The following is a 24,167-nucleotide window of genomic DNA, read 5'->3' as shown; positions in this document are numbered from 1 at the left end:
CCAAGGAAAGAAAAAGCTAAGAAGATTCCTTCCCCTTCAAATTGTGCCAAAGAGCATTTTCAAACACACACACACACACACACACACACACACACACACACACACACACACACGAGTTATGACTAATAGCTGGGTGTGATAACAGTAGAAGAAGGACATTTAGAAACTTAACAGGGAGGTCAGGCAAAGAGATGGTAAAAAATAACCTTGCTAAAAACCACTTTCATCCCTTTGGGGAAGAAGGGTCAGGATGACTGCACGGGCAAAGATTGTGCCCTCTGAGGAGTGATACAGCTACGGAAAATAGGCTTCAATGAACTAGAACAGCCAAGTCACTAAACAAATTAACAAGCAAATATTAACAACAAGTCCCAGAAGGGGAACCAGTGTTCAAATATATATATATATATATATATATATATATATATATATATATATATATATATGATGTTCAGTTTTCAACAACAAAATTATGAGATATGTGAAGAAACAGGAATGCGTGTCTCACATGCAGGAAAAAAAAAGCAGGAAACAGGAACTTATTTTTAAAAGGTTCACATGTTGAACTGAGCATACACATATTTCAAAGCATCTATTTTAAATATGTTCAAACAACTAAAGGAAACCACACAAAAGGAAGAATGTCTGATGACATTGCCTCAGAAAATATAGAGTCTCAATAAAGAAGGCAGTAGGATAACACAGTTAACATGATGAAAGAAAATAACAGTAACCAAGAATCTAATATCCAGCAAAACTATCTTTCAGAACTGAAAGCAAAATAAAGAAATTCTCCAATAAACAAAAGCTGAGAGAATATGTTGCTACCAGAACTTAAGAGAAGTTCTTTGGCTGAAAACAAGTGACACCAGATAGTGATTTGAATCCAAATAACAAAATAAAGTCCAATGGTAAAAGTAGTTGCATAACTACAGGAGACAATATAAAGATATATTTCATTTTTCTTCTCTTAATTTTAAAAAAGCAATTGTATAACACTATATACAGTTTTTATACCTAATAGATATCCATAGACTTCCACCAACCCAAGAAGAAGACACTTCCTTCTAAAGCACATATGGCCCTAGCTGGTTTGGCTCAGTGGATAGAACGTTGGCCTGTGGACGGAAGGGTCCTGGGTTTGATTCCTGTCAAGAGCACATGCCTGGGTTGTGGGCTCGATCCCTAGTAGGGGGCAAGCAGGAGGAAACTGATCAATGATTCTCTCTCATCACTTATGTTTCTATCTCTCTCTCCCTTCTCCCTTCCTCTCTGAAATCAATAAAAACATATTAAAGCACATATAGCACTTTCTTCACTACAGACCATATGCTAGGCCACAACACAAACTTCAAATAAACTTAAAGTATTTTGAAGTCTCACAAAGTATGTACTCTAACCACAGTGGAATAAGATTAGAAATCAATAAGGTAATAAAATTTTGGAAATTCACAAATATGTGGATATAAAACAACAGATTCTTAAGTAAATAATAGGTCAAAAACTAAATCACAATGGCCTGGCCAGTGTTGCTCAGCAGTTGAGTGTCGATCCAGGAACCAGGAGGTCACTGGTTCCATTCCTGGTTAGGGCACATGCCTGGATTTCAGGCTCAATCCCCAGTAGAGGGCCTGCAGGAGGCAGCCAATGGATGAGGTTCCTCTTTCATTGTTGTTTCTATCTCTCTCTCCCTCTTCCTTGCTCTCTTTCTAAAAAGCAATGAAAACATATTTTAAAAAATCACAATGAATAAAAAGAAAAATGCAACATACCAAAACTAATGGGGTGCTGCTTAAACAGTATGCTATGGTCTGAATGTGTCCCTCACAAATTCCCTAACCCCCAAAGGTGAAGGTATTAGTAGGTGGGGCCATACGGAGGTGGTAAAGTTATGAGAGTAGAGCCCTCATGAATGGGACTAGTGTCTTTTTTAAGAGATCTCTAGTCCTGTCTACCATGTGAGGATACAGTAAGAAAGTGCCAGCAATGAACCAGGAAGATAGCCCTTACCAGATAATGTGACTAGACTGGCACCTTGATCTGGGACTTCCAAACTCCAGAACTGTGAAAAAGAAATTCCTATTGCTCATAAGCTATGTAGTCTGCGGTATTTACTTATACTGTTTCAGACAGACTAAGACACAGTGCTTAGAGGGAAATTCATAGCTGTAAAAGGTGATAATCCAAAAGAAAGAAATATTTCAAATCAATAACCAAACTTCTACCTTAAGAAACTGGAAAGAGAAGAGCAAATTAACCTTAAGCAACCAGAAGGAAGAAAATAATAAAGATTAGAGTGAGACTTAATGAAATGGGAACTGGAAGCATAATAGGATAAAAACTGAACCCAAAAGTTGGTTCTTGAAAAAAAATCAACAAAATTGATAAGCCTTGTATAAACTGACCAAGAAAAAAAGAAAGAAGACACAAATGACTAAAATTAGGAATGAAAGAGGTGGCATCATTATCAACCTTACAGAAATAAAAAGGATGATTATAAGCAAATACTATGAACAATTGTAAACCAAAAAATTAGACAATTTTGAGAGGGATGTATTTCTAGAAACATAAACTACTGAAACTGACTCAAAAATAGAAAATTTGAATAGAATACCAAAAAAAAAAGAAGTAAAACATTTATACTCTGAAAATTGCAAAACACTGTTGGAAGAAATTAAAGATCTAAACAAATGGAAATATATTCCATTTTTATGGATTAGAAGACTTAATATTGTTAAGATTGCAATAAATAATCTCCAAACTGATCTACAGATTCAGTGCAATCCCTATTGAAACCTTATCTGGCTTCTTTGCAAAAATTGATAAATTGATCCTAACTTTCATATGGAAATTCAAGGGAACCAGAATAGCCAAAACAATCTTGAAAAAAGAAGAAGAAAGTTGAAGGACTAATACATCTCTGTTTCAAAAGAAACAGCCTAAGTGCCCATTAGCAGATGAGTGGATTAGAAAACTGTGGTACATCTACACAATGGAATACTACACTGAAGTAAAAAAGAAGGAATTCTTACCATTTGCAACAGCATGGATGGAACTGGAGAGCATTAAGCCAGTCAGAGAAAGATAAATATCACATGATCTCACTCATTTGTGGAATAGAATGAACAACATAAACTGATGAACAAAAACAGATCCAGAGACAGAGAAGCATTGATCAGACCGTCAAACCTCAGAGGGAAGATAGGGGAGAGCAGGGGTAAGGGGGAAAGATCAACGAAAGGACTTGTATGCATGCATATAAGCTTAACCAATAAACACAGACACCAGGGGGGTGAGGGTATGAGTGTGGGGGGACAATGAGGGGATAAGGACACATATGTAATACCTTAATCAATAAAGAAAAAAAGTTACTACAAAGCTACAATGATAAAATCAGTGTGGTATTGCCACAAGGATAGACACAGATATCAATGGAATAGAACTGAGTTTCTAAAAATAAACCTTTTCATGTATGGACAATTGATTTTCAACAATGGTCCCAAGATAATTCAATGGGAAAAAATAGTTTTCAAAAAATGGTCCTGGGGCCGAAACCGGTTTTGCTCAGTGGATAGAGCGTCGGCCTGCGGACTGAAAGGTCCCAGGTTCGATTCCGGTCAAGGGCATGTACCTGGGTTGCGGGCATATCCCCAGTAGGAGATGTGCAGGAGGCAGATGATCGATGTTTCTCTCTCATCGATGTTTCTAACTCTCTATCTCTCTCCCTTCCTCTCTGTAAAAAATCAATAAAATATATTTTTTTAAAAAAATGGTCCTGGGACAACAGGGTATTCAAATGCAAAAGAATAACTCTGGACTCTTATCTTATACCACCCATACAAATTAACTCAAAATGGATCATAGACCCAAATGGTAAGAACTAAAAATATAAAACTCTTAGAAAAAAACAGGAATGAACCTAAAAGACACTGGATTAGGCAATGATCTTAGACATAAAACCAAAAACACAAGCAACAGCAACAAAATAAATAAAATGGACATCATCAAGATTAAAAATGTTTCTGCTTCTGGAGGGACCTGCAGTGTATTATGCTAAGTGAAATAAGTCAATCAGAGAAAGACAAGTATATCATGATCTCTTATATGTGGAATCTAAAAAACAAAATAAAATGATGAACAAAATAGATCCAGAGACATAGAAACATGGAACAGACTGTGGACTCTCAGAGAGAAGGTGGGGGAGGACAGATGGATGGGAAGAGATCAAACAAAGAACTTGTATGCATATATGCAAAACTCATGGACACAGACAATAGGTGGTGAAGGCCTGGGGTGGGGTGTGAGTGTGGACTAGAAGGGGTCAATGGGAATGAAAGGGGACATCTATAATACTTTCAACAATAAAGATAAAAATTTTTAAAAAGAATAAAAATGGTTAGTGCTACTATTAAGCACAGTGCCTATATTATATACTTAAAATTTGCTTGGGTTAGATCTTATGTTAAGTGTTCTTAACACATATACACACAAATAATAATAGTAATAATAATTATAAGGATGGGACAAAACTGGGAGATGATGGATATATTTATGGCCTTAATGGTGGTGATGGTGTCATGGGTGTATACTTATCCCTAAACTCATGGAGTTGTATTCATTAAATGTGTACAGTGTTTTATATGTTAAACCATACCTTAATAAAGTGGTTTTAAAAAAAGAAAAAAGAAATAAATAAGATTGTGCTTCAAGGGGTACTAGCAATAAAGGGAAATGGAACCACATAATGGGAGAGAATAATTATAAATTATATCTGGTAAGCGCCTAGCATCAATATATAAAGAACTATTAAAATTCAATAATAAAAAGACAAATAACCTTATTAAAACAGTAAAAAAAATCTGAATAAACATTTTCCAAAGAAGGCATATAAATGGCAAATAAGCACATGAAAAGATGCTCAACACCTTTTGTCATTAGTCATTAGTAATGACATGATTAGTCATTAGGGAAATGCATATCAAAACTGTAATGAGAGAGCACTTCAAACTCACTAGGATGGCCATAATCCAAAGGACATAATAGGAAGTGGTGGTAAGGAGGTGAAGAAAGTGGAATCACCATCTATTGCTGCTGGGAATGTAAAATGGTACAGCTGCTTTGGAAAATGGTCTGGTAGTTCCTCAAATGATTTAAACATAAAGTTACCATATGGCCCAGCAATTCCACTTGTAGGTATATACTCAAGAGAAATGAAAACACATATCCACAAAATCTTTGGAAATGCAGCATTATTCATTATATCTGAAAATTGGAAAAACCCCAATATCCATCAATGGGTGAATGGATAAACAAAATGTGGTATATTCATACAATGGAATATTATTTAGCCATAACAAGGAATGAAGTATTGGTACAAGCTACAACATGGAGAACCTAAAAAACATTATTGAAAAATTATAGGCTCTCTGCTCCTCCTGTTCATCAGAAAACCTCTCTTCCTGAGCTGTGCCAGCAGCCACAACCCTGAGACACGATGGTGAAGGTCGGAGTGAATGCATTTGGCCGCATTGGGCGCCTGGTCACCAGGGCTGCTTTTAACTCTGGCAAAGTGGATACTGTCACCATCAATGACCCCTTCATTGACCTAAACTACATGGTCTACATGTTCCAGTATGATTCTACTCATGGCAAGTTCAAAGGCACAGTCAAGGCTGAGAAGGGAAAGCTTGTCAATGGAAAGTCATGGGAGGGGCTGGGAGGGGCCGGGCAAGGGCGGGGATGCTGGTGCTGAGTATGTTGTGGAGTCCACCTGTGTCTTCACTACCATGGAGAAGGCTGGGGCTCACTTGAAGGGAAGAGCCAAGAGAGTCATCATCTCTACCCCTTCTGTGGATGCCCCCATGTTTGTGATGGGTGTGAACCATGACAAGTATGACAACTCCCTCAAGAGTGTCAGCAATGCCTGCTGCACCACCAAATGCTTGGCCCCCCTGGCCAAGGTCATCCATGACAACTTTGGCATCATGGAGGGACTCATGACCAGTCCATGCCATGACCGCCACCCAGAAGACCATGGATGGCCCCTCTGGGAAGCTGTGGTATGATGGCTGAGGGGTGTTATGGGTTGGCTCAACGAGATAGACCACTGACTCAGAATTTAAATTTAAGAGCCTTTTATTAAGCTGGCCAGCTGACCACAGCGCCTATCTCCCCCTCTGGGAGATTCGGAGCATGTGGCAGAGATCAAGGGTGCAGTATGATCCTTTATAGCACAACAGTGTTACCTTAGAAGTTCATAGAAAGTTCATAAGCACAAAGGGGGGGGGGTAAACAGAGTCACACCTGGCTGGAGCATATCATAACACATTGTTTTTCTAAGACAATTTAGCAATTTTTCTTCCATGGTTCCTAACCCTGACACAACCCTCCATACGTCAGTCCCCCCTCCCAGCACATTCTGTAACATTCTGTAACCCTTCCATGCCACAGTTCCTCACCCTAGCACAAGGGGCTGCCCAGAACATCATCCCTGCTTCTACTGGAGCTGCCAAGGCTGTGGGAAAGGTCACCCCTGAGCTGAATAGGAAGCTCACTGGCATGGTCTTCTGTGTCCCCATCCCCAATGTGTCAGTTGTGGATCTGACATGCGGCCTGGAGAAAGCTGCCAAATATGATGATATCAAGAAGGTAGTGAAACAGGCATCAGAGGGCCCCCTCAAGGGCATACTAGGCTATACTGAGGACGAGGTTGCCTCCTGAAAGTTTAACAGTAATACCCACTCCTCCACCTTTGATGCTGGGGCTGGCATTGCCCTCAATGACCACTCTGTCAAGCTCGTTTCCAAATATGACAATGAATTTGGCTACAGCAACAGGGTGGTGGACCTTACGGTCCAAATGGCCTCCAAGGAGTGAGAGTCCCCTGGATCACCAGCCCCAGCAAGAGGAAGAGAGGCCCTCAGCTTCTGGGGAGTCCTTGTCCCAGATCGATCCCCTGACACATTGAGAATCTCCTGACCACCGTTTCCATCCCAGACCCCGTGAAGAAGGGAGGGGCATAGGAAGCCCTACTTTGCCATGAACCATCAATAAAGTTCACTGTACCCAGCCAAAAAAATAAAAATAAAAGGATCTAGTTAAAAAAGACTATAAATAGTATAATGACACTTACATGAAATATCTAGAATAGGAAAATCTATAGAGACAGAAAGGAGATGAGTGGTTGCCTAGGGCTGGTAGTAGGGATGGAAAGTCACTGCTAATTGGCAAGGGATTTTTAGAGTGAGGAAAAAGTTCTAAAATGAGATTGTGTTGATAGTTGCACAACTCTGTGAATATTCTAAAAATCATAAAATTGTATATTATAAATGGGTAAATTATAAGGTATGTAAATTATACCTCAATAAGTCTGTTAAAAATAATCTAGGACATGGGTCAGGATACTTTTCTGTATAAGGCCACAGAGTAAATATTTTAGGCTTTGTCAGACACATAACTTCTCTTTATCATATTGTCCTATATTTTCATTTACAATCTTTTACAAATGTAAAAACCATTCTTAACTCTGAGGGTATAGAAAAACAGACTGTAGGTCTGATTTGGCCAGTTAGCAGTAGTTTATCTGCCCCTATTGTAGGTACAAGATGTGGTTTCTTGATAAATTACAATTACTATATTTTTTAAAGCATCTCTCACTTCCTCCAAACTCATACTCAGGAGATCAGAGACAATGTTGATAAGATTATAAAGGATAGCTACAGTCCTTTATCATCTATTTATCTGGAAATATTCCATGTTAAGAGGATTTACAGAACAAGGAACTGATGTATTTAGTAGAATCCAACAAATCCTCATTAGAAAGACAAAGCATCATTCATACAGACTGAACTTAGATGGTGAAAGGCAGAAGTGCATCTTCAATTACCTAAACAGAAATCCTTTCAAAGGCAAAGGAAATTATATAAGGGTTACTAAGATAGTTCTTAGAAAATATTAGGGTGTGCAAGAGAAAGAATAGAAAAAAATGAACAGTTGTTAGAAACAAACAAAATAATTAAGAATTTGTACTTAAGATTTTGTGAAATTTCCCTCACGTCAATTTGATCTCTATTCACTGAGATACAAAATTTAATAACATCGGGACTACCAACTTAAAAGAAAAACTTGAAAAAAGTTAAAAGCACTATGCAAAAACAATATGTTATTACTATTTTTTAGTAAAGCATAAAAATCTTATTGAGAATAAAATTACATTTGCCCTCACTTGTTAAGAAGCAAAATTGTTATTTTTTTGTTTTGCTCTGGGGCACATAGATTCTTTTCTCATCTTTTATAATGGGAAGGTTTCTAAAAAGGGGATGTTTTACTCCTCAGGGATAAGAACTCTGTCTTCTTTATTCCCAGTATTTAGCAGAGTGTACTCAAATGTTTTTTGAGTTGTTCTCAACAAGGGAAGAGAAAGGAAGGAAAATGTGTCACCAGAAATCTGTGAGAGTTTGTTCCAGATCTGAAGAATCATATATGAAAAAAGAGATTAACCAAAGAGAATAACCAGGCAAGAAAGATTTATATCATTGGAAAGAAAAGAAGCTGGCAAATATGAGAAATTGGGAAGACTTTTTGTTGTTTTTGTCTAGGTAAAAGAAAAAAAGGAGATAATTTAGGCAAAGGTAGGAATTCTGTCTTGTTAAAATTGAGTTGATAATAAAATATTTAAGGACATGGGCCAAAGAAAGCAAATGCAATTGAGCAAAGAACAACAAGACACATAAATAATTTCAGATGGCTTATCAAAGCTGTAGAAGTAGAGGAGTTCTTCCTTAAAGAATATGTGAAAGAAAACAAAAGAGAAAAAACTCTTATGGACCACATATGATCACAGGGAGACGATGAAATTAAAGAATATTTAAAAAACAGATTTGGAAAGAGTGGTCTATTTCAAGGGACATTTTAAAAGAAGTGACATTCAATCTTTTAAAAAGATGCCAAGCCAAAGGTAACCTTTAGATACTGCTGGAAGGAAGGAAATAATTCTTTAAAAAAAGAAAATAAGAAAAGCACTGCATCAGGGAAGGCAGACATACCAAATAGCACACTGAACTCTTGTGTTTTATTTGAAGGTTGCACATTACCTGTTCAAAAGCTGTTGAAGCTTTTCTCCCTTGCTCTAGATCAACTGAAGCTGCCATCAGTAAACATGTTTTCTGTGCAATCAGAATTACTTGATCAGAAGGACAAAACTGGGACAGCTGATAAGAAATAACCAGAACATTAATGAATAGTGAGAATTCTGCCAAGCGAACACAAACAATCAGAATGAAAATCAGCAATATTCTGTCTGAATGAGAAAATTCAGCTGGAAAAGCACATCTCACTTTAAAAATGATATAGACTATAACATTAATTTACAGTTTCAATTTTATATTACTTTCCATTGTTTTTAAGCACCTTTCTAGAGATAAAATGGTTGATTTCTTCATAATTTTCCTAGCTTTCCCAGTAATAAGTACTGTCATTTGGCCCTGCATTTCTATTTGGTGATCTATTTCTTGGTTTACGTGTTAATTTTTAAGTGATTCCTCCTCCCTCCAGCAAATAGATTTCCCTATTGTATTGTGTAGAACTGAAATTAGTCCATATATTGCCATGGCTGAAAAAGACAATGCCAAATCTTGACAGGCATTAGGCATAACCTCATCATTAAACCTTGTCCTCTAGCTTTAGGAAAAAACTCCCTGATCTGCATTAAAATAAAACTCTAGACCACTTGGGATTTTCACATGGAATCCTACTAGTGCTAAAACAAATGTCAAAACTAAAAGCAATTTATTTCACTTAATTAATTAAAATTATACCTGAACTTCCAAAGACTATTTCTTTTTTTTATTTGTTTATTTATTTATTTTTTATTGCTTAAAATATTAAAAAGGGTATTACATATGTGTCCATTTTATTCCCCCGCCCTAGACAGTCCCCTAGCCTCCCCTATCCCCCAGTGTCTTATGTCCATTGGTTATGCTTATATGCATGCATACAAGTCCTTTAGTTGATCTCTTACCCCCCTACCTCCTGCCCCCCAACCCTCCCCGGCCTTCCCGCTGCAGTTTGACAATCTGTTTGAGGCAGCTCTGCCTCTGTATCTATTATTGTTCAAAAGTTTATAATGGTCTCTGTTATCCATGAATGAGTGAGATCATGTGGTATTTTTCCTTCATTGACTGGCTTATTTCACTTAGCATAATGCTCTCCAGTTCCATCCATGACGTTGCAAATGGTAAGAGTTCCTTCCTTTTTAGAGCAGCATAGTATTCCATCGTGTAGATGTACCACAGTTTTCTAATCCATTCATCTACTGATGGGCACTTAGGCTGTTTCCAGATCTTAGCTATGGTGAATTGTGCTGCTATGAACATAGGGGTGCATATATCCTTTCTGATTGGTGTTTCTGGTTTCTTGGGATATATTATTACAAGTGGGATCACTGGGTCAAATGGGAGTTCCATTTTCAGTTTTTTAAGGAAACTCCATACTGTCTTCCATAGTGGCTGCACCAGTCTGTATTCCCACCAGCAGTGCACAAGTGTTCCTTTTTCTCCACATCCTCTCCAGCACTTGTCGTTTGTTGATTTGTTGATGATAGCCAGTCTGACAGGTGTGAGATGGTACCTCATTGTTGTTTTGATTTGCATCTCTCGGATGATTAGTGACTTTGAGCATGTTTTCATATGTCTCTTGGCTTTCTGAATGTCCTCTTTTGAAAGGTGTCTATTTAGGTCCTTTGCCCATTTTTTGATTGGATTGTTTATCTTCCTTTTGTTAAGTTGTATGAGTTCCCTATAAATTTTGGAGATTAGGCCCTTATCAGATATGACATTGGCAAATATGTTTTCCCACACAGTGGGTTTTCTCGTTGTTTTGTTGATGGTTTCTTTTGCTGTGCAGAAGCTTTTTATTTTGATGTAGTCCCATTTGTTCATTTTCTCTTTAGTTTCAAGTGCCCTAGGAGCTGTATCAGTGAAGAAATTGCTTCGGCATATGTCTGAGATTTTGTTGCCTTTGGCTTTTTCTAGAATTTTTATGGTTTCCTGTCGTACATTTAAGTCCTTTATCCATTTTGAGTTTATTTTTGTGTATGGTGTAAGTTGGCGGTCTAGTTTCATTTTCTTGCATATATCCGTCCAATTTTCCAAACACCATTTATTGAAGAGACTATCTTGGCTCCATTGTATGTTCTTGCCTCCTTTGTCAAATATTAATTGAGCATATTGGTTCGGGCCGATTTCTGGGCTCTCTATTCTATTCCATTGATCTATATGCCTATTCTTGTGCCAGTACCAGGCAGTTTTGAGAACAGTGGCTTTGTAATACAACTTGATATCTGGTATTGAGATCCCACCTACTTTGGTCTTTTTCAGAATTGCTGCAGCTATTCGGGGTCTTTTTTTATTCCAGATGAATTTTTGGAGAGTTCGTTCTAGATCTCTGAAGTATGCCGTTGGTATTTTAATGGGAAGTGCGTTGAATTTATAGATTGCTTTGGGTAGTATGGACATTTTAATGATGTTGATTCTACCAATCCATGAACACGGTATGTTCTTCCATCTGTTTATGTCTTCCTCTATATCTTTTTTCAACGTCCAGTAGTTTTCTGAGTAGAGGTCTTTTACCTCTTTAGTTAAGTTTATTCCTAGGTAGCTTAAATTTTTTGGTGCGATGGTAAACGGGGTTGTTTTTATAATCTCTCTTTCTGAAAGTTCACTATTGGTGTATAGAAATGCCTCAGATTTCTTGGGGTTAATTTTGTATCCTGCTACATTCATGTATTAAGTCTAGTAGCTTTTTGGTGGAGTCTCTAGGGTTTTGTATGTATAATATCATGTCGTCTGCAAATAAGGACAGTTTTACTTCCTCTTTTCCAATTTGGATGCCTTTTATTTCTTCTTCTTGCCGAATTGCAATGGCTAACACTTCCAGTACTATGTTGAACAGGAGTGGTGAGAGGGGGCATCCCTGTCTTGTTCCTGTTCTTAGGGGAAATGGTGTTAGTTTTTGTCCATTGAGTATGATGTTGGCTGTGGGCCTGTCATATATGGCTTTTATTATGTTGAGGTATGATCCTTCTACTCCCACCTTGCTGAGAGTTTTTATCAAAAATGGGTGTTGAATTTTTTTAAATGCTTTTTCTGCATCAATTGATATGACCATGTGGTTTTTTTCTTTCAATTTGTTTATGTGATGTATCACGTTTATTGATTTGCAGATATTGTACCATCCTTGCATCCCTGGGATAAATCCTACTTGGTCGTGGTGTATGATCTTTCTGATGTACTGCTGGATCCGATTTGCTAAGATTTTGTTGAGGATTTTGGCATCTATGTTCATGAGGGATATTGGCCTGTAATTCTCTTTCATTGTGTTGTCTTTACCTGGTTTTGGTATTAGGGTGATGCTGGCTTCATAGAATGAGCTTGGAAGTGTTCCTTCCTCTTGAATTTTTTGTAGTAGTCTGAGGAGGATAGGTTTTAGTTCTTCCTTGAATGTTTGGTAAAACTCCCCTGTGAAGCCGTCTGGTCCTGGGCTTTTGTTTGCTGGAAGCTTTTTGATGACTGCTTCAATTTCTTCCATAGTTATTGGCCTATTGAGATTTTTAGATTCTTCCTGATTGAGTTTTGGAATGTTGTATTTTTCTAGGAATTTGTCCATTTCCTCCAGGTTGTCTAGTTTGTTGGAGTAGAGCTGTCCATAGTATTTTTTAACAATCATTTGTATTTCTGTGGGGTCTGTTGTTATTTCGCCTCTATCGTTTCTGATTTTGTTTATTTGGGTCCTCTCTCTTTGCTTCTTGGTGAGTCTGGCTAGAGGTTTGTCAATCTTGTTTATCCTTTCAAAGAACCAGCTCTTGGTTTCATTGATTTTCTGTATTGTTTTTTTGGTCTCTATGTCATTTATTTCTGCTCTAATCGTTATTATCTCCTTCCTTCTGCTCACTCTGGGGTTTTCTTGTTGCTCTCTTTCTAATTCTTTGAGTTATAGAGTTAGAAGATTTACTACCATTTTTTCTTGTTTTTTGAGATAGGCCTGTAGAGCTATAAACTTCCCTCTCAGGACTGCTTTCATTGTGTCCCATAGGTTTTGGATTGTCGTGTTATCATTGTCATTAGTTTCCAGGATGTTTTGAATTTCTTCTTTGATTTCATTGGTAACCCAATCAATATTTAATAGCATGCTATTCAGCTTCCAGGTGTTTGAGTATTTTGGTTTGTTTTTATTGTAGTTTATTTCTAATATTATACCATCGTGGTCTGCGAAGATGCTTTTTATGATTTCAATCTTCTTGAATTTGGGGATACTTTGCTTGTGACCCAATATATGGTCTATTTTTGAATATGTCTTATGAGCATTTGAGTAGAATGTATATTCCGTGGCATTGGGGTGAAGTGTTCTGAAGATGTCTATTAAGTCCATCTGATCTAGTGAGTCATTTAGGATTGCTGTATCTTTGCTGACTGTTTGTCTAGAGGACTTATCCAGTGCTGTCAGTGGTGTATTAAAGTCCCCTGCTATGATTGTATTGTTGTCGATCTCTCCTTTGATATCTTCCAGGAGTTTTTTTATGAATTTGGGTGCTCCTGCATTGGGTGCATATATGTTTACCAGGGTTATATCTTCTTGTTGTATTGATCCCTTTAGTATTATGAAGTGGCCTTCCTTATCTCTTGTTATGGCCTTCACTTTGAGGTCTATTTTGTCCGATATAAGTATTGCTACCCCAGCTTTCTTTTCCTTTCCATTTGCCTGAAAGATATTTTTCCATCCTTTCACTTTCAGTCTGTGTGAGTCGCTTCTAATGAGGTGGGTTTCTTGTAGACAGCAGATGTATGGGTCATGTTTTTTTATCCATTCAGCCACTCGATGTCTTTTGGTTGGATCATTTAGTCCATTTACGTTTAAAGTTATTATTGAAAGGTACTTGTTTGTAGCCATTTCTTTTTGTGTGTGGCTGTTTTCTTTCTGAGCTTTTTATTTCTTCTTTTTATACCAGTCCCTTTAGCATTCCTTGGATTGCTGGCTTGGTGGTGATAAACTCCCTTAGCATTTTTTTGTCTGTGAAGCTTCTTATTTCCCCTTCAAGTTTGAATGATAGCCTTGCTGGATAGAGGATTCTTGGATTCAGTCCTTTGCTTTGCATCACTTTGTAAATTTCCGTCCATTCTTTTCTGGCCTGATGTGTTTCTGTTGAGAAATCATTTGACAATCTAATGGGAGATCCCTTGTATGTAACTTTCTGTCTCTCTCTTGCAGCCTGTAAGAGTCTCTCTTTGTCCTGAACATTTGCCATGGTAATTATGATGTGTCTTGGTGTGGGTCTTTTCGGGTTCACCTTGTTTGGGGCTCTCTGGGCTTGTGTGACTTTTTTCTTCCCCACCTCAGGGAAGTTTTCTGATATTATTTCTTCTAATAGGTTTTCTAATCCTTGTTCATCCTTCTTTTGTTCTGGTACCCCTATTATTCGTATGTTGTTTCGTTTCATGTTGTCCCAAAGCTCCCTTAGGCTCTCCTCCTGTCTTTTAATTTTTTTCTCCAATTGAAGTACATTTTGGGTGTGTTTTGCTTCCTTGTCTTCTAATTCACTAATTCGGTCCTCCGCTTCTCCTAGTCAAAGACTATTTCTTAATCTTCCCAAATATTTAGTGACCATCACTGAATTAATAGCATTTCAAGACACCCAATCTCTCTTCTAGGTGTCAAGTTACTCGCATCTAAGACCACAGAGTTGTACTAGATTATAATTCTCTCCAGTTTGAAAACTCTTACCATTTAATCAATATAGCAAACTGCATACTCCTGAATGTGTATGAACAATATTCTTTAGCATGTCTTCTTTTATTCTACCATCAATCTTTGTTTTTCTTTCTGTCATTTAACTTCTACCTTGGAGGCGAATAACTATTCAAAAATGCTTATAATTGGAAAACAAGCTCACAAATCTTTACATACAGAACCTGCTCTAGGAAATACTAGGAAAAAGTAGGCCCAAGCTTTTTAGAATCCCTTTTATTCCCTGTTGTCCCCAGATATCTATTCTATATTCCTTTAGACTTATACCCTTAAACCTTCCTAATATTTTGATAATTGACAAATTGTTAGAGGAATTCCCTCCTAAAAATAGTTATATTTTAATATAGGCCTCTCAGAGACTGAAATTCCTTCAAAGGCAAAGAAGTCACTTGTGGCAGAACTTTAGGCTCCATGATGGTCGTCAGTGATATTCTGATATGGTGAGACCTCCTTCATGCTCTCACATTATACCCTATAGCATGGGTGGGGAACATCCGGCCCACAGGCCATATAAGGCCCTCAAAATCATTTCATCTGGCCCTGCCAAGGCATTCAGGGTGAGTTCATTAAAAGTTTGACCAAATATAGCAGGCTAATTTTTAAGCTGATAATTTTTTTAGCATATCAGGCTTTTATTATATAGGATAACGACAACAGGAAATTTCTAGTTCTGAAGTTCGGTCCTGAGGTAATATAAATGTCCCCAAAATGACAATTATAAAACATAATCCAAAAGAGAATATAATGCAGGACTTGTAGACACTGGTGAATATTGAGTGGTGAGAGAAGAGCAGGCGAGGTGGATATAGGATAACCTTTCACAATCACCTTTGAATCACTGTTCATTTTTCTTCCAGTTCCCACAACAGAATGAGTAAAATATTTTTCATTCAGTAGTTTTTGGCTTAAATAAAGCACATTCTTATGGAAATATCACCTGTGTTCTGAATAGTCATATCAATTATCAGAAAGCCTGCTTCCAGCATAAGGACATTTGTGCTTAATTTTCTGCATTGAGAATTTGACATTTTTCTAACCAAAGTTTTATAAAGACTATGTTCCTGTTAACTTTGTTTTCCATGAATCATCACCTATAAGTTGTTTGCAAATAATAATTATGGATTCATAGTGCCCCCATTTTCTTCTTTTTTTAATTTAATTTTATTGTTTAAAGTATTACAAATAGTAGTACATATGTCTCCTTTTTTCCCCATTGACCTCCCCCTGGCCTCCCATACCCCCCAGCACATGCCCTCACCGCCCCCCCACAGTGTCTTGTGTCCATTGGTTATGCTTATATGCATGCATACAAGTCCTTTGGTTGATCTTTTACACCCCCAACCTTCCCCTTCCTTCCCGCTGTAGTTTGACAGTCTGTTCAATGCTTCATTGCCTCTGTGTCTATTTTTGTTCATCAGTTTATAATGTTCTTTATGTTCCACAAATGAGTGAGATCATGTGGTATTTATCTTTCACTGATTGGCTTATTTCACTTAGCATAATGTTCTCCAGTTCTATCCATGCTGTTGCAAATGGTAAGAATTCCTTTTTTTTTTTTACAGCAGCATAGTATTCCATTGTGTAGATGTACCACAGTTTTATAATCCACTCATCTGCTGATGGGCATTTAGGCTATTTCCAAATCTTAGCTATTGTAAATTGTGCTGCTATAAACATAGGGCTGCATATATCTTTTCTGTTTGGTGTTTCTGTTTTTTGGAGATATATTCCTAGAAGTGGTATTACTGGGTCAACTGGCAGTTCCATTTTTAATTTTCTGAGGAAACTCCATACTGTCTTCCACAATGGCTGCACCAGTCTGTATTCCCACCAGCAGTGCACGAGGATTCCTTTTTCTCCACATCCTCTCCAGCACTTGTCATTTGTTGATTTGTTAATGATAGACATTCTGGCAGGTGTGAGATGGTACCTCATTGTTGTTTTGATTTGCATCTCTCAGATGATTAGTGACTTTGAGCATGTTTTTATATGTCTCTTGGCTTTCTGTATGTCCTCTTTCAAAAAGTGTCTATTTAGGTCCTTTTCCCACTTTTTGACTGGATTATCTTTCTTTTGTTAAGTTGTATGAGTTCCCTATAAATATTAGAGGATAAACCCTTATTGAAGATAACATTGGCAAATATGTTCTCCCATGCAGTGGGCTTTCTTGTTGTTTAGTTGATGGTTTCTTTTGCTGTGCGGAAGATTTTTATTTTGATATAGTCCCATTTGTTTTTTCTCCTTAGTTTCCATTGCCCTAGGACAGCGGTTCTCAACCTGTGGGTCGAGACCCCTTTGGGGGTCGAACGACCCTTTCACAGGGGTCAACTAATACCATCGGTAAACACATATTTTCGATGGTCTTAGGAACCAAGACACCACTCCTCTATCCGTCTCCAGGTGGGTCTGCCCACATGCAGATACGCCCACATATGAGTACCCGGCGTGATGACATCATCGCGCCAACCCCATCACATACAAATACAGGTGTATGTGACAGGGTGGCACCATAATGTACTTATGCAGACCAGTCACACATGTGCAGAGAGCAGCTACTGTGTAGAAAGAAGCTGCTGTGTTGAAAGCAGCTACTCTGTTAAAAGCAGCTACTGTGTTGAAAGCAGCAGTATTGGAGGTAAAATGAAACTTCATGAATTATAATTACTGGGTAAATGTAAAATCATGTACTGTAAAATCAACTACTGCAAAAAAAAAAATATATCTGTACCATGGGAACTTAATCTGGATGCTGATCGGTCTTTTTATATTCAGCTGTGGTTGATGTGAATACTGCCCCCTTGTGATAGTAACAGGTATGTAAAAAAAAACAACACAGAGAATGATAAATCATAGGAAACTTTAATGAACTGTATTGACTGAATTATGCCATGTATCATCTTTTGTATTATTAAAGCTATTTTTATATATTATTTTCATTAGCAAACCATCCCATGATAATGGATCGTGTAGAGAAGAACGTTAAGAAAAGAAAATATAGTGAAGATTTTTTACAGTATGGTTTTACCTCAATAATTACAGCAGGAATTGAGAAACCACAATGTGTTATTTGTTGTAAAGTTCTATCAGCCGAATCTATGAAGCTGAACAAACTAAAATGCCATTTTGATAACAAGCATCTGAGCTTTGCCGGCAAGGATACCAACTATTTTAGAAGCAAAGCTGATGGACTCAAGAAAGCCAGACTTGACACTGGTGGCAAGTATCACAAACAAAACGTAGCAGCCATTGAAGCTTCATATTTGGTGGCACTCAGAATCGCCAGAGCTATGAAACCTCACACCATTGCTGAGGATTTACTGTTGTCAGCGGCCAAAGACATTGTTCGAGTTATGATTGGAGATGAATTTGTTACGAAATTGAGTGCAATTTCCTTATCTAACAACACTGTCCGCAGAAGAACAGATGACACATCTGCTGATATTCTTGATCAGGTAATCCAGGAAATTAAATATGCTTCACTTCCAATATTTAGTATCCAGCTTGATGAATCTACAGACGTTGCAAACTGTTCACAGTTACTGGTTTACGTGAGGTATATAATGATGGCAACTTAAAGATGAGTTTCTTTTTTGCAAACCTCTTGAAACGACAACTACTGCGCATGATGTATTTGACACAGTTGGTTCATTTCTGAAAGAGCATAAGATCTCTTGGGAAAGGTTTGTGTTGCTTGCACAGATGGTGCTCCAGCTATGCTAGAATGTTGATCTGGATTTCAACGTTTGGTACTGAATGAGTCACCAAAAGTCATCAGAACTCACTGTATGATTCATTGGCAAATATTAGCAATGAAGATGCTGCCACAAGAGTTACAAGAAGTAATGAAAAGTGAGATGGTTGTTGAGAGGAAAAATTTTAAAACGTGTTTTTGAGCTTCGTGATGAACTCAAAACATTTTTTAATCAGAAATCAAGACCGCAGTTCGAAGCTCTTTTCAGTGATAAAAGTGAACTGCAGAAAATAGCTTACTTGGTTGACATCTTTGCCATCTTGAATGAGTTAAATTTACCACTACAAGGACCAAATGCAACATGCCTCGATTTGTCTGAAAAGATCCAATCATTCCAAATGAAACTTCAGCTTTGGCAAAAAAAAAAAAAAAAAAAAAAAATTAGATGAAAATAAAATTTACATGTTGCCTACCTTATCTGCTTTCTTTGAGGAACACGACATTCAACCTGACAAAAGGATTACGATGATAATTTCTGTGAAAGAACACTTGCACATGCTTGCAGACAAAATTTCATCGTAGTTTCCAAATCTACCTGACACCCCATTTGCACTTGCCAGAAGTCCATTCACAGTAAAAGTTGAAGATGTTCCTGAGACAGCACAAGAGGAGTTTATTGAACTTATTAACAACGATGCAGTGAGAACTGATTTCTCTACAATGCCAGTTACAAAATTCTGGATCAAGTGTTTGCAGTCATATCCTGTTCTGTCTGAGACTGGGTTGCGCCTTCTTCTTCCATTTCCAACAACATATCTTTGTGAAACAGGGTTTTCCAGCTTGTTGGTTATCAAGTCTAAATACAGAAGTAGACTTGTGGAAGATGATCTTCATTGTGCTCCTGCAAAGACTACCCCGAGAATTTCTGATCTGGTGACAAAGAAGCAATCTCAACCTTCGCACTGATGTTGGCTTTTTACGCATACTGTTGCAAAATGTAGCAATGTTGTTTACTGTTGTTATATTAAGACTGTTACCCATGCTACACCATGCTTCAAGACAAAATTTCATTTATTTGTAATTAGAAATAAATATTTCACAATATATAATTACATATTGTTTTTGTGATTAATCACTATGCTTTAATTATGTTCAATTTGTAACAATGAAAATACATCCTGCATATCAGATATTTACATTATGATTCATAACAGTAGCAAAATTACAGTTATGAAGTAGCAACCAAAATAATTTTGTGTTGGGGGTCACCACAACATAAGGAACTGTATTAAAGGGTTGTGGCATTAGGATGGTTGAGAACCACTGCCCTAAGAGCTGTATCGGTAAAGATATTGCTACAACAAATGTCTGCTATTTTGGTGCCTATGGCTTCTTCTAAGATGTTTATTGTTTCCCATCTTATGTTTACTGGTAAGTCCTTAATCCACTTTGAGTTTATTTTTCTGTATGGTGTAAGTTGGTGGTCTAGTTTCATTTTTCTGTAAGTATATGTCCAATTTTCCCAACACCATTTATTGAAGAGACTGTCTTGACTCCATTGTATGCTCTTGCCTCCTTTGTGTCAGTTTCTGGGTTCTCTGTTCTGTTTCACTGGTCTATATGTCTGTACTTGTGCCAGTACCAGGCAGTTTTGAGAACAGTGGCTTTGTAGTATAGCTTGATGTCTGGTATTGTGATTCCTCCAACATTGTTCTTCTTTTTCAAGATTGCTGCAGCTATTTGGGGTCTTTTTTTATTCCAGATGAATTTTTGCAGAGTTTGTTCTAGGTCTTTAAAGTATGCCATTGGTATTTTAATGGAGATTGCATTGAATTTATAGATTGCTTTGGGTAGGATGGTCATTTTAATGATGCTGATTCTACCAACCCATGAACATGGTATATTCTTCTATTTGATCATGTCTTCCTCTATCTCTTTTTTCAATGTCCTGTAATTTTCTGAGTACAGGTCTTTTACGTCCTTAGTTAAGTTTATTCCTAGGTATTTTAATTTTTTTTGTTGTAATGGTAAATGGGATTGCTTTTTTAGTTTCTCTTTCTGTGAGCTTATTATTGGTGTATAGAAAAGCCACAGACTTCTGGGTGTTAATTTTGTATCCTGCTACATTGCCAAATTCATTTATTAAGTGTAGTAGTTTTTTGATGAAGTCTTTGAGGTTTTCTATGTACAATATGATGTCATCTGCAAATAAGGACAGTTTTACTTCTTCTTTTAAAATTTGGATGCCTTTTATTTCTTCTTCTTGTCTGATTGCAATGGCTAGTACTTCCAGTACTATGTCAAACAGGAGTTGTGAGAGTGGGCATCTCTGTCTTGTTCCTGTTCTTAGGGAAAATGGTTTTAGTTTTTGCCCATTGAGTATGATGTTGGCTGTGGGTTTGTCAAATATGGCTTTATTTTCAAAGATAGACCACATATTGGGACACAGGCAAAGTCTCTCCAAATTTAAGAAGATATAAATCATATCAAGCATCTTCTCAGATCACAATGGCATAAAATTAGAAATCAACTACAATAAAAACAATCACAAAAATTCAAACACTTGGAGGCTGAATAGCATACTATTAAACAATGAGTGAGTTACCAAAGAGATCAAAGAAGAAATTAAAAACATCCTGGAAACGAACAACAATGAAAACACATCAATCCCAAATCTATGGGACACAGTGAAAGCAGTCCTGAGAGGGAAGTTTATAGCATTACAGGCCTACCTCAAAAAACAAGAAAAACTGGTAATAAACCATCTAACTCTGCAACTTGAAGAATGAGAAAAAGCGCAACAAGAAAAGCCCAGAATGAGCAGAAGGAAGGAAATAATAAAGATCAAAGTGGAAATAAATGAATAGAGACTATATATATATATATATATATATATATATATATATACACACACACACACACACACATATCCTATATAATTTCTATATAATAAAAGAGAAACATGCAAATTAACTGTCCCTCCACTATGCTCAAGCCACCCCCACAAACCATGCCCACCAGCCAATCAGGAGCGAGTATGCAAATTAACCAAACTAAGATGGCGGTGGCCACGGAGCTGGAGCAAGCAGGAGGCTAGGGTTGCCCCCGGCAATGGAGGAAGCCAAGCTTCCCACCTGCTCTGGCCAGCCCTCGGCTCCGCTCAAGGCTACAAAGTTTCAATTATAGAATATAAATAAATCCCAGAAAAAAAGAAAAAAAGGAGAGGCTAGGAGCTTGGGTGGCCAGGGGGCGTGGCCAGCCTTAAAATGGCCATCAGCCCCTCACCCAGGCTGGTCAGGCACCCAAGCGGGACCCCACACCCTGAAGGGGGTGTGCCCAGCCTGAAAACGGCCCTCAGCCCCTCATCCAGGCTGGCCAGGCACCCCAGCGGGATCCCCACCCTGATCCGGGACAACCTTCAGGGCAAACCAGCCGGCCCCCACCCATGCACCAGGCCTCTATCCTATATAATAAAAGGGTAACATGCAAATGGACCCTAACAGCAGAACAACTGGGAATGACTGGTCACTATGACACACACTGACCACCAGGGGGCAGATGCTCAACACAGGAGCTGCCCCCTGGTGGTCAGTGTGCTCCTACAGGGGAGCTCTGCTCAGCCACAAGCCAGGCTGATGGCTGCCAGCACAGCGGTGGTGGCGGGAGCCTCTCCTGCCTCCTCAGCAGCACTAAGGATATCCGACTGCAGCTTAGGCCTGCTCCCTGCTGGCAAGTGAACATCCCCTCGGGCTCCCGTGCTGCCATAGGGATGTTTGACTGCCAGCTTAGGCATGATCCCCTGGGGAGTGCGCCTAGCCAGCAGGACCCCCCTCCCAAGTGCACAAATTTTTGTGCACCGGGCCTCCTCTAGTGTGTGTGTGTGTGTGTGTGTGTGTGTGTGTGTGTGTGTGTGCGTGTGTGTGTGTGTGTGTGTGTATATATATATATATATATATATATATATATATATATATATATATAAAATCAATGAAACCAAGAGCTGGTTCTTTGAAAGGATAAACAAGATTGATAAACCTCTAGCCAGGCTCACCAAGAAGCAAAGAGAAGGACCCAAATAAACAAAATCAGAAATGAAAGAGGCAAAATAACTATAGACCCCACAGAAATACCAAGAATCAAAAAAAAAATACTATGAGCAACTCTATTCCAAAAAACTGGTGAACCTAGAAGAAATGGACATATTCCTAGAAAAATACAACCTTTCAAAACTCAACCAGGAAGAATAAAAAAATCTGAATAGGCTGATAACTATGGAGGAAATTGAAGCAGTAATCAAAAAACTTCCAACAAACAAAAGCCCTGTACCAGATGGCTTCACAGGGGATTTTTATGAAACATTCAAAGAAGAAATAAAACCTATCTTCCTCAGATTATTCCAAAAAATTCAAGAGGAAGGAACACTTCCAAGCTCTTTCTACGAATCCATCATTACCCTAATCCCAAAACCAGATAAAGACAATACAAACAAAGAGAATTATAGGTCATTATCCCTCATGAACATAGATGCCAAAATTTTCAACAAAATTCTAGCATATCAAATCCAGCATTACATTATAAAGATCATACACCATGACCAAGTGGGATTTATACCAGGGATGCAAGGATGGTACAATATCCACAAATCAATAAACGTGATACACCACATAAACAAATTGAGAGATAAAAACCATATAATCATATCCATTGATGCAGCAAAAGCATTTGACAAAAAACAACACCCTTTCTAGATAAAAACTCAACAAGGTGGGAATAGAAGGATCATAATAAGTTGGTAATTTTGTATGGCCTGTGAATGATGTTATAAATATCCAAATGGCCCTTGGCAGAATAAAGGTTCCCCACCTGTGCCCTATAGGGATCAAATTCTCCAGGATATTTATGCTTAGACAAATATTAAAAGCCAATCCCACTCTGTATTAGCCATAATGGTGATATTCCTGTTGTAGTACATGAATGAGATACTTATTAGAAGAGACTTACCTTATAAGAAAGAATGAAAAACTCTCTCATTGTCACTGGGTCTTTGCTACATTGCACAGCCAAGTTCCAAGCTGAAAGTTAATATGAGATAATATAGTTATGAAAATGAACTGCTTAATACGTACCATTATAATCTCTACTAGTGGCCTGGTACATGGATTTGTGAACATTGGAAGGAAATTAGAAGAGATATTTTAATATCACTATTCACTATTTATAATAGAAGTATCAGCAATGAAAGAAAATTAGTAAAATCTATATGAAAATAATATATAAATTGATTAATAAACAATAACAACATGATATAACAACATTGATAAAAACAATGATAAATTGATTAAACTTATTCTAATATCTCCTTGTATACCACATTAAGAGTAAAAGCACGTTCAGAGTGCTTGACTAATTTCTCTTGAAGTATATACAACATTAACTTTAATGTCACATGCTATTCGAACTCAAGAGAAAGCAACATATAACTGACCGTGTTCCAAAACGGGTTCAGGTAGGAATATTCCTACTCTGTCTACAGTTTGTCCTTGTGATTTATTAATAGTCATCGCAAATACTGGCATCATGGGGAAATTGTCTTCAAATTAATTTAAATGGGAGAGTAGTGTCAGATGGGGACAAATCAATTCTTGGAATCAGAACAACCTCTCCTTCCATAGATCCT

The 24,167-nt window shown here is 37.6% G+C and overlaps 1 protein-coding gene and 1 pseudogene across 1 annotated transcript in view; one reads left to right on the top strand and one right to left on the bottom strand.

Moving 5' to 3' along the window:
* Nucleotides 1-24,167, bottom strand: part of TEX11 (testis expressed 11) — a 467,244-nt gene that overhangs the window by 109,550 nt on the left and 333,527 nt on the right. The window contains exons 22-23 of the mRNA XM_036304176.1: nt 23,492-23,562; nt 9,093-9,209 (exon numbers count right to left, since the gene is read on the bottom strand). Of these exons, the coding sequence (XP_036160069.1) occupies nt 9,093-9,209; nt 23,492-23,562 (188 nt within the window). The remainder of the gene's footprint in view (nt 1-9,092; nt 9,210-23,491; nt 23,563-24,167) is intronic.
* Nucleotides 5,475-6,876, top strand: LOC118654493 (annotated as a pseudogene).

The sequence above is a fragment of the Myotis myotis genome, unplaced genomic scaffold (genome assembly GCF_014108235.1).
Source record: "Myotis myotis isolate mMyoMyo1 unplaced genomic scaffold, mMyoMyo1.p scaffold_m19_p_4, whole genome shotgun sequence".
Lineage (NCBI taxonomy): Eukaryota > Metazoa > Chordata > Mammalia > Chiroptera > Vespertilionidae > Myotis > Myotis myotis.
The sequence above is the reverse complement of the archived record's forward strand: the minus strand, read 5'-3'. Positions and strand labels throughout refer to the sequence as shown.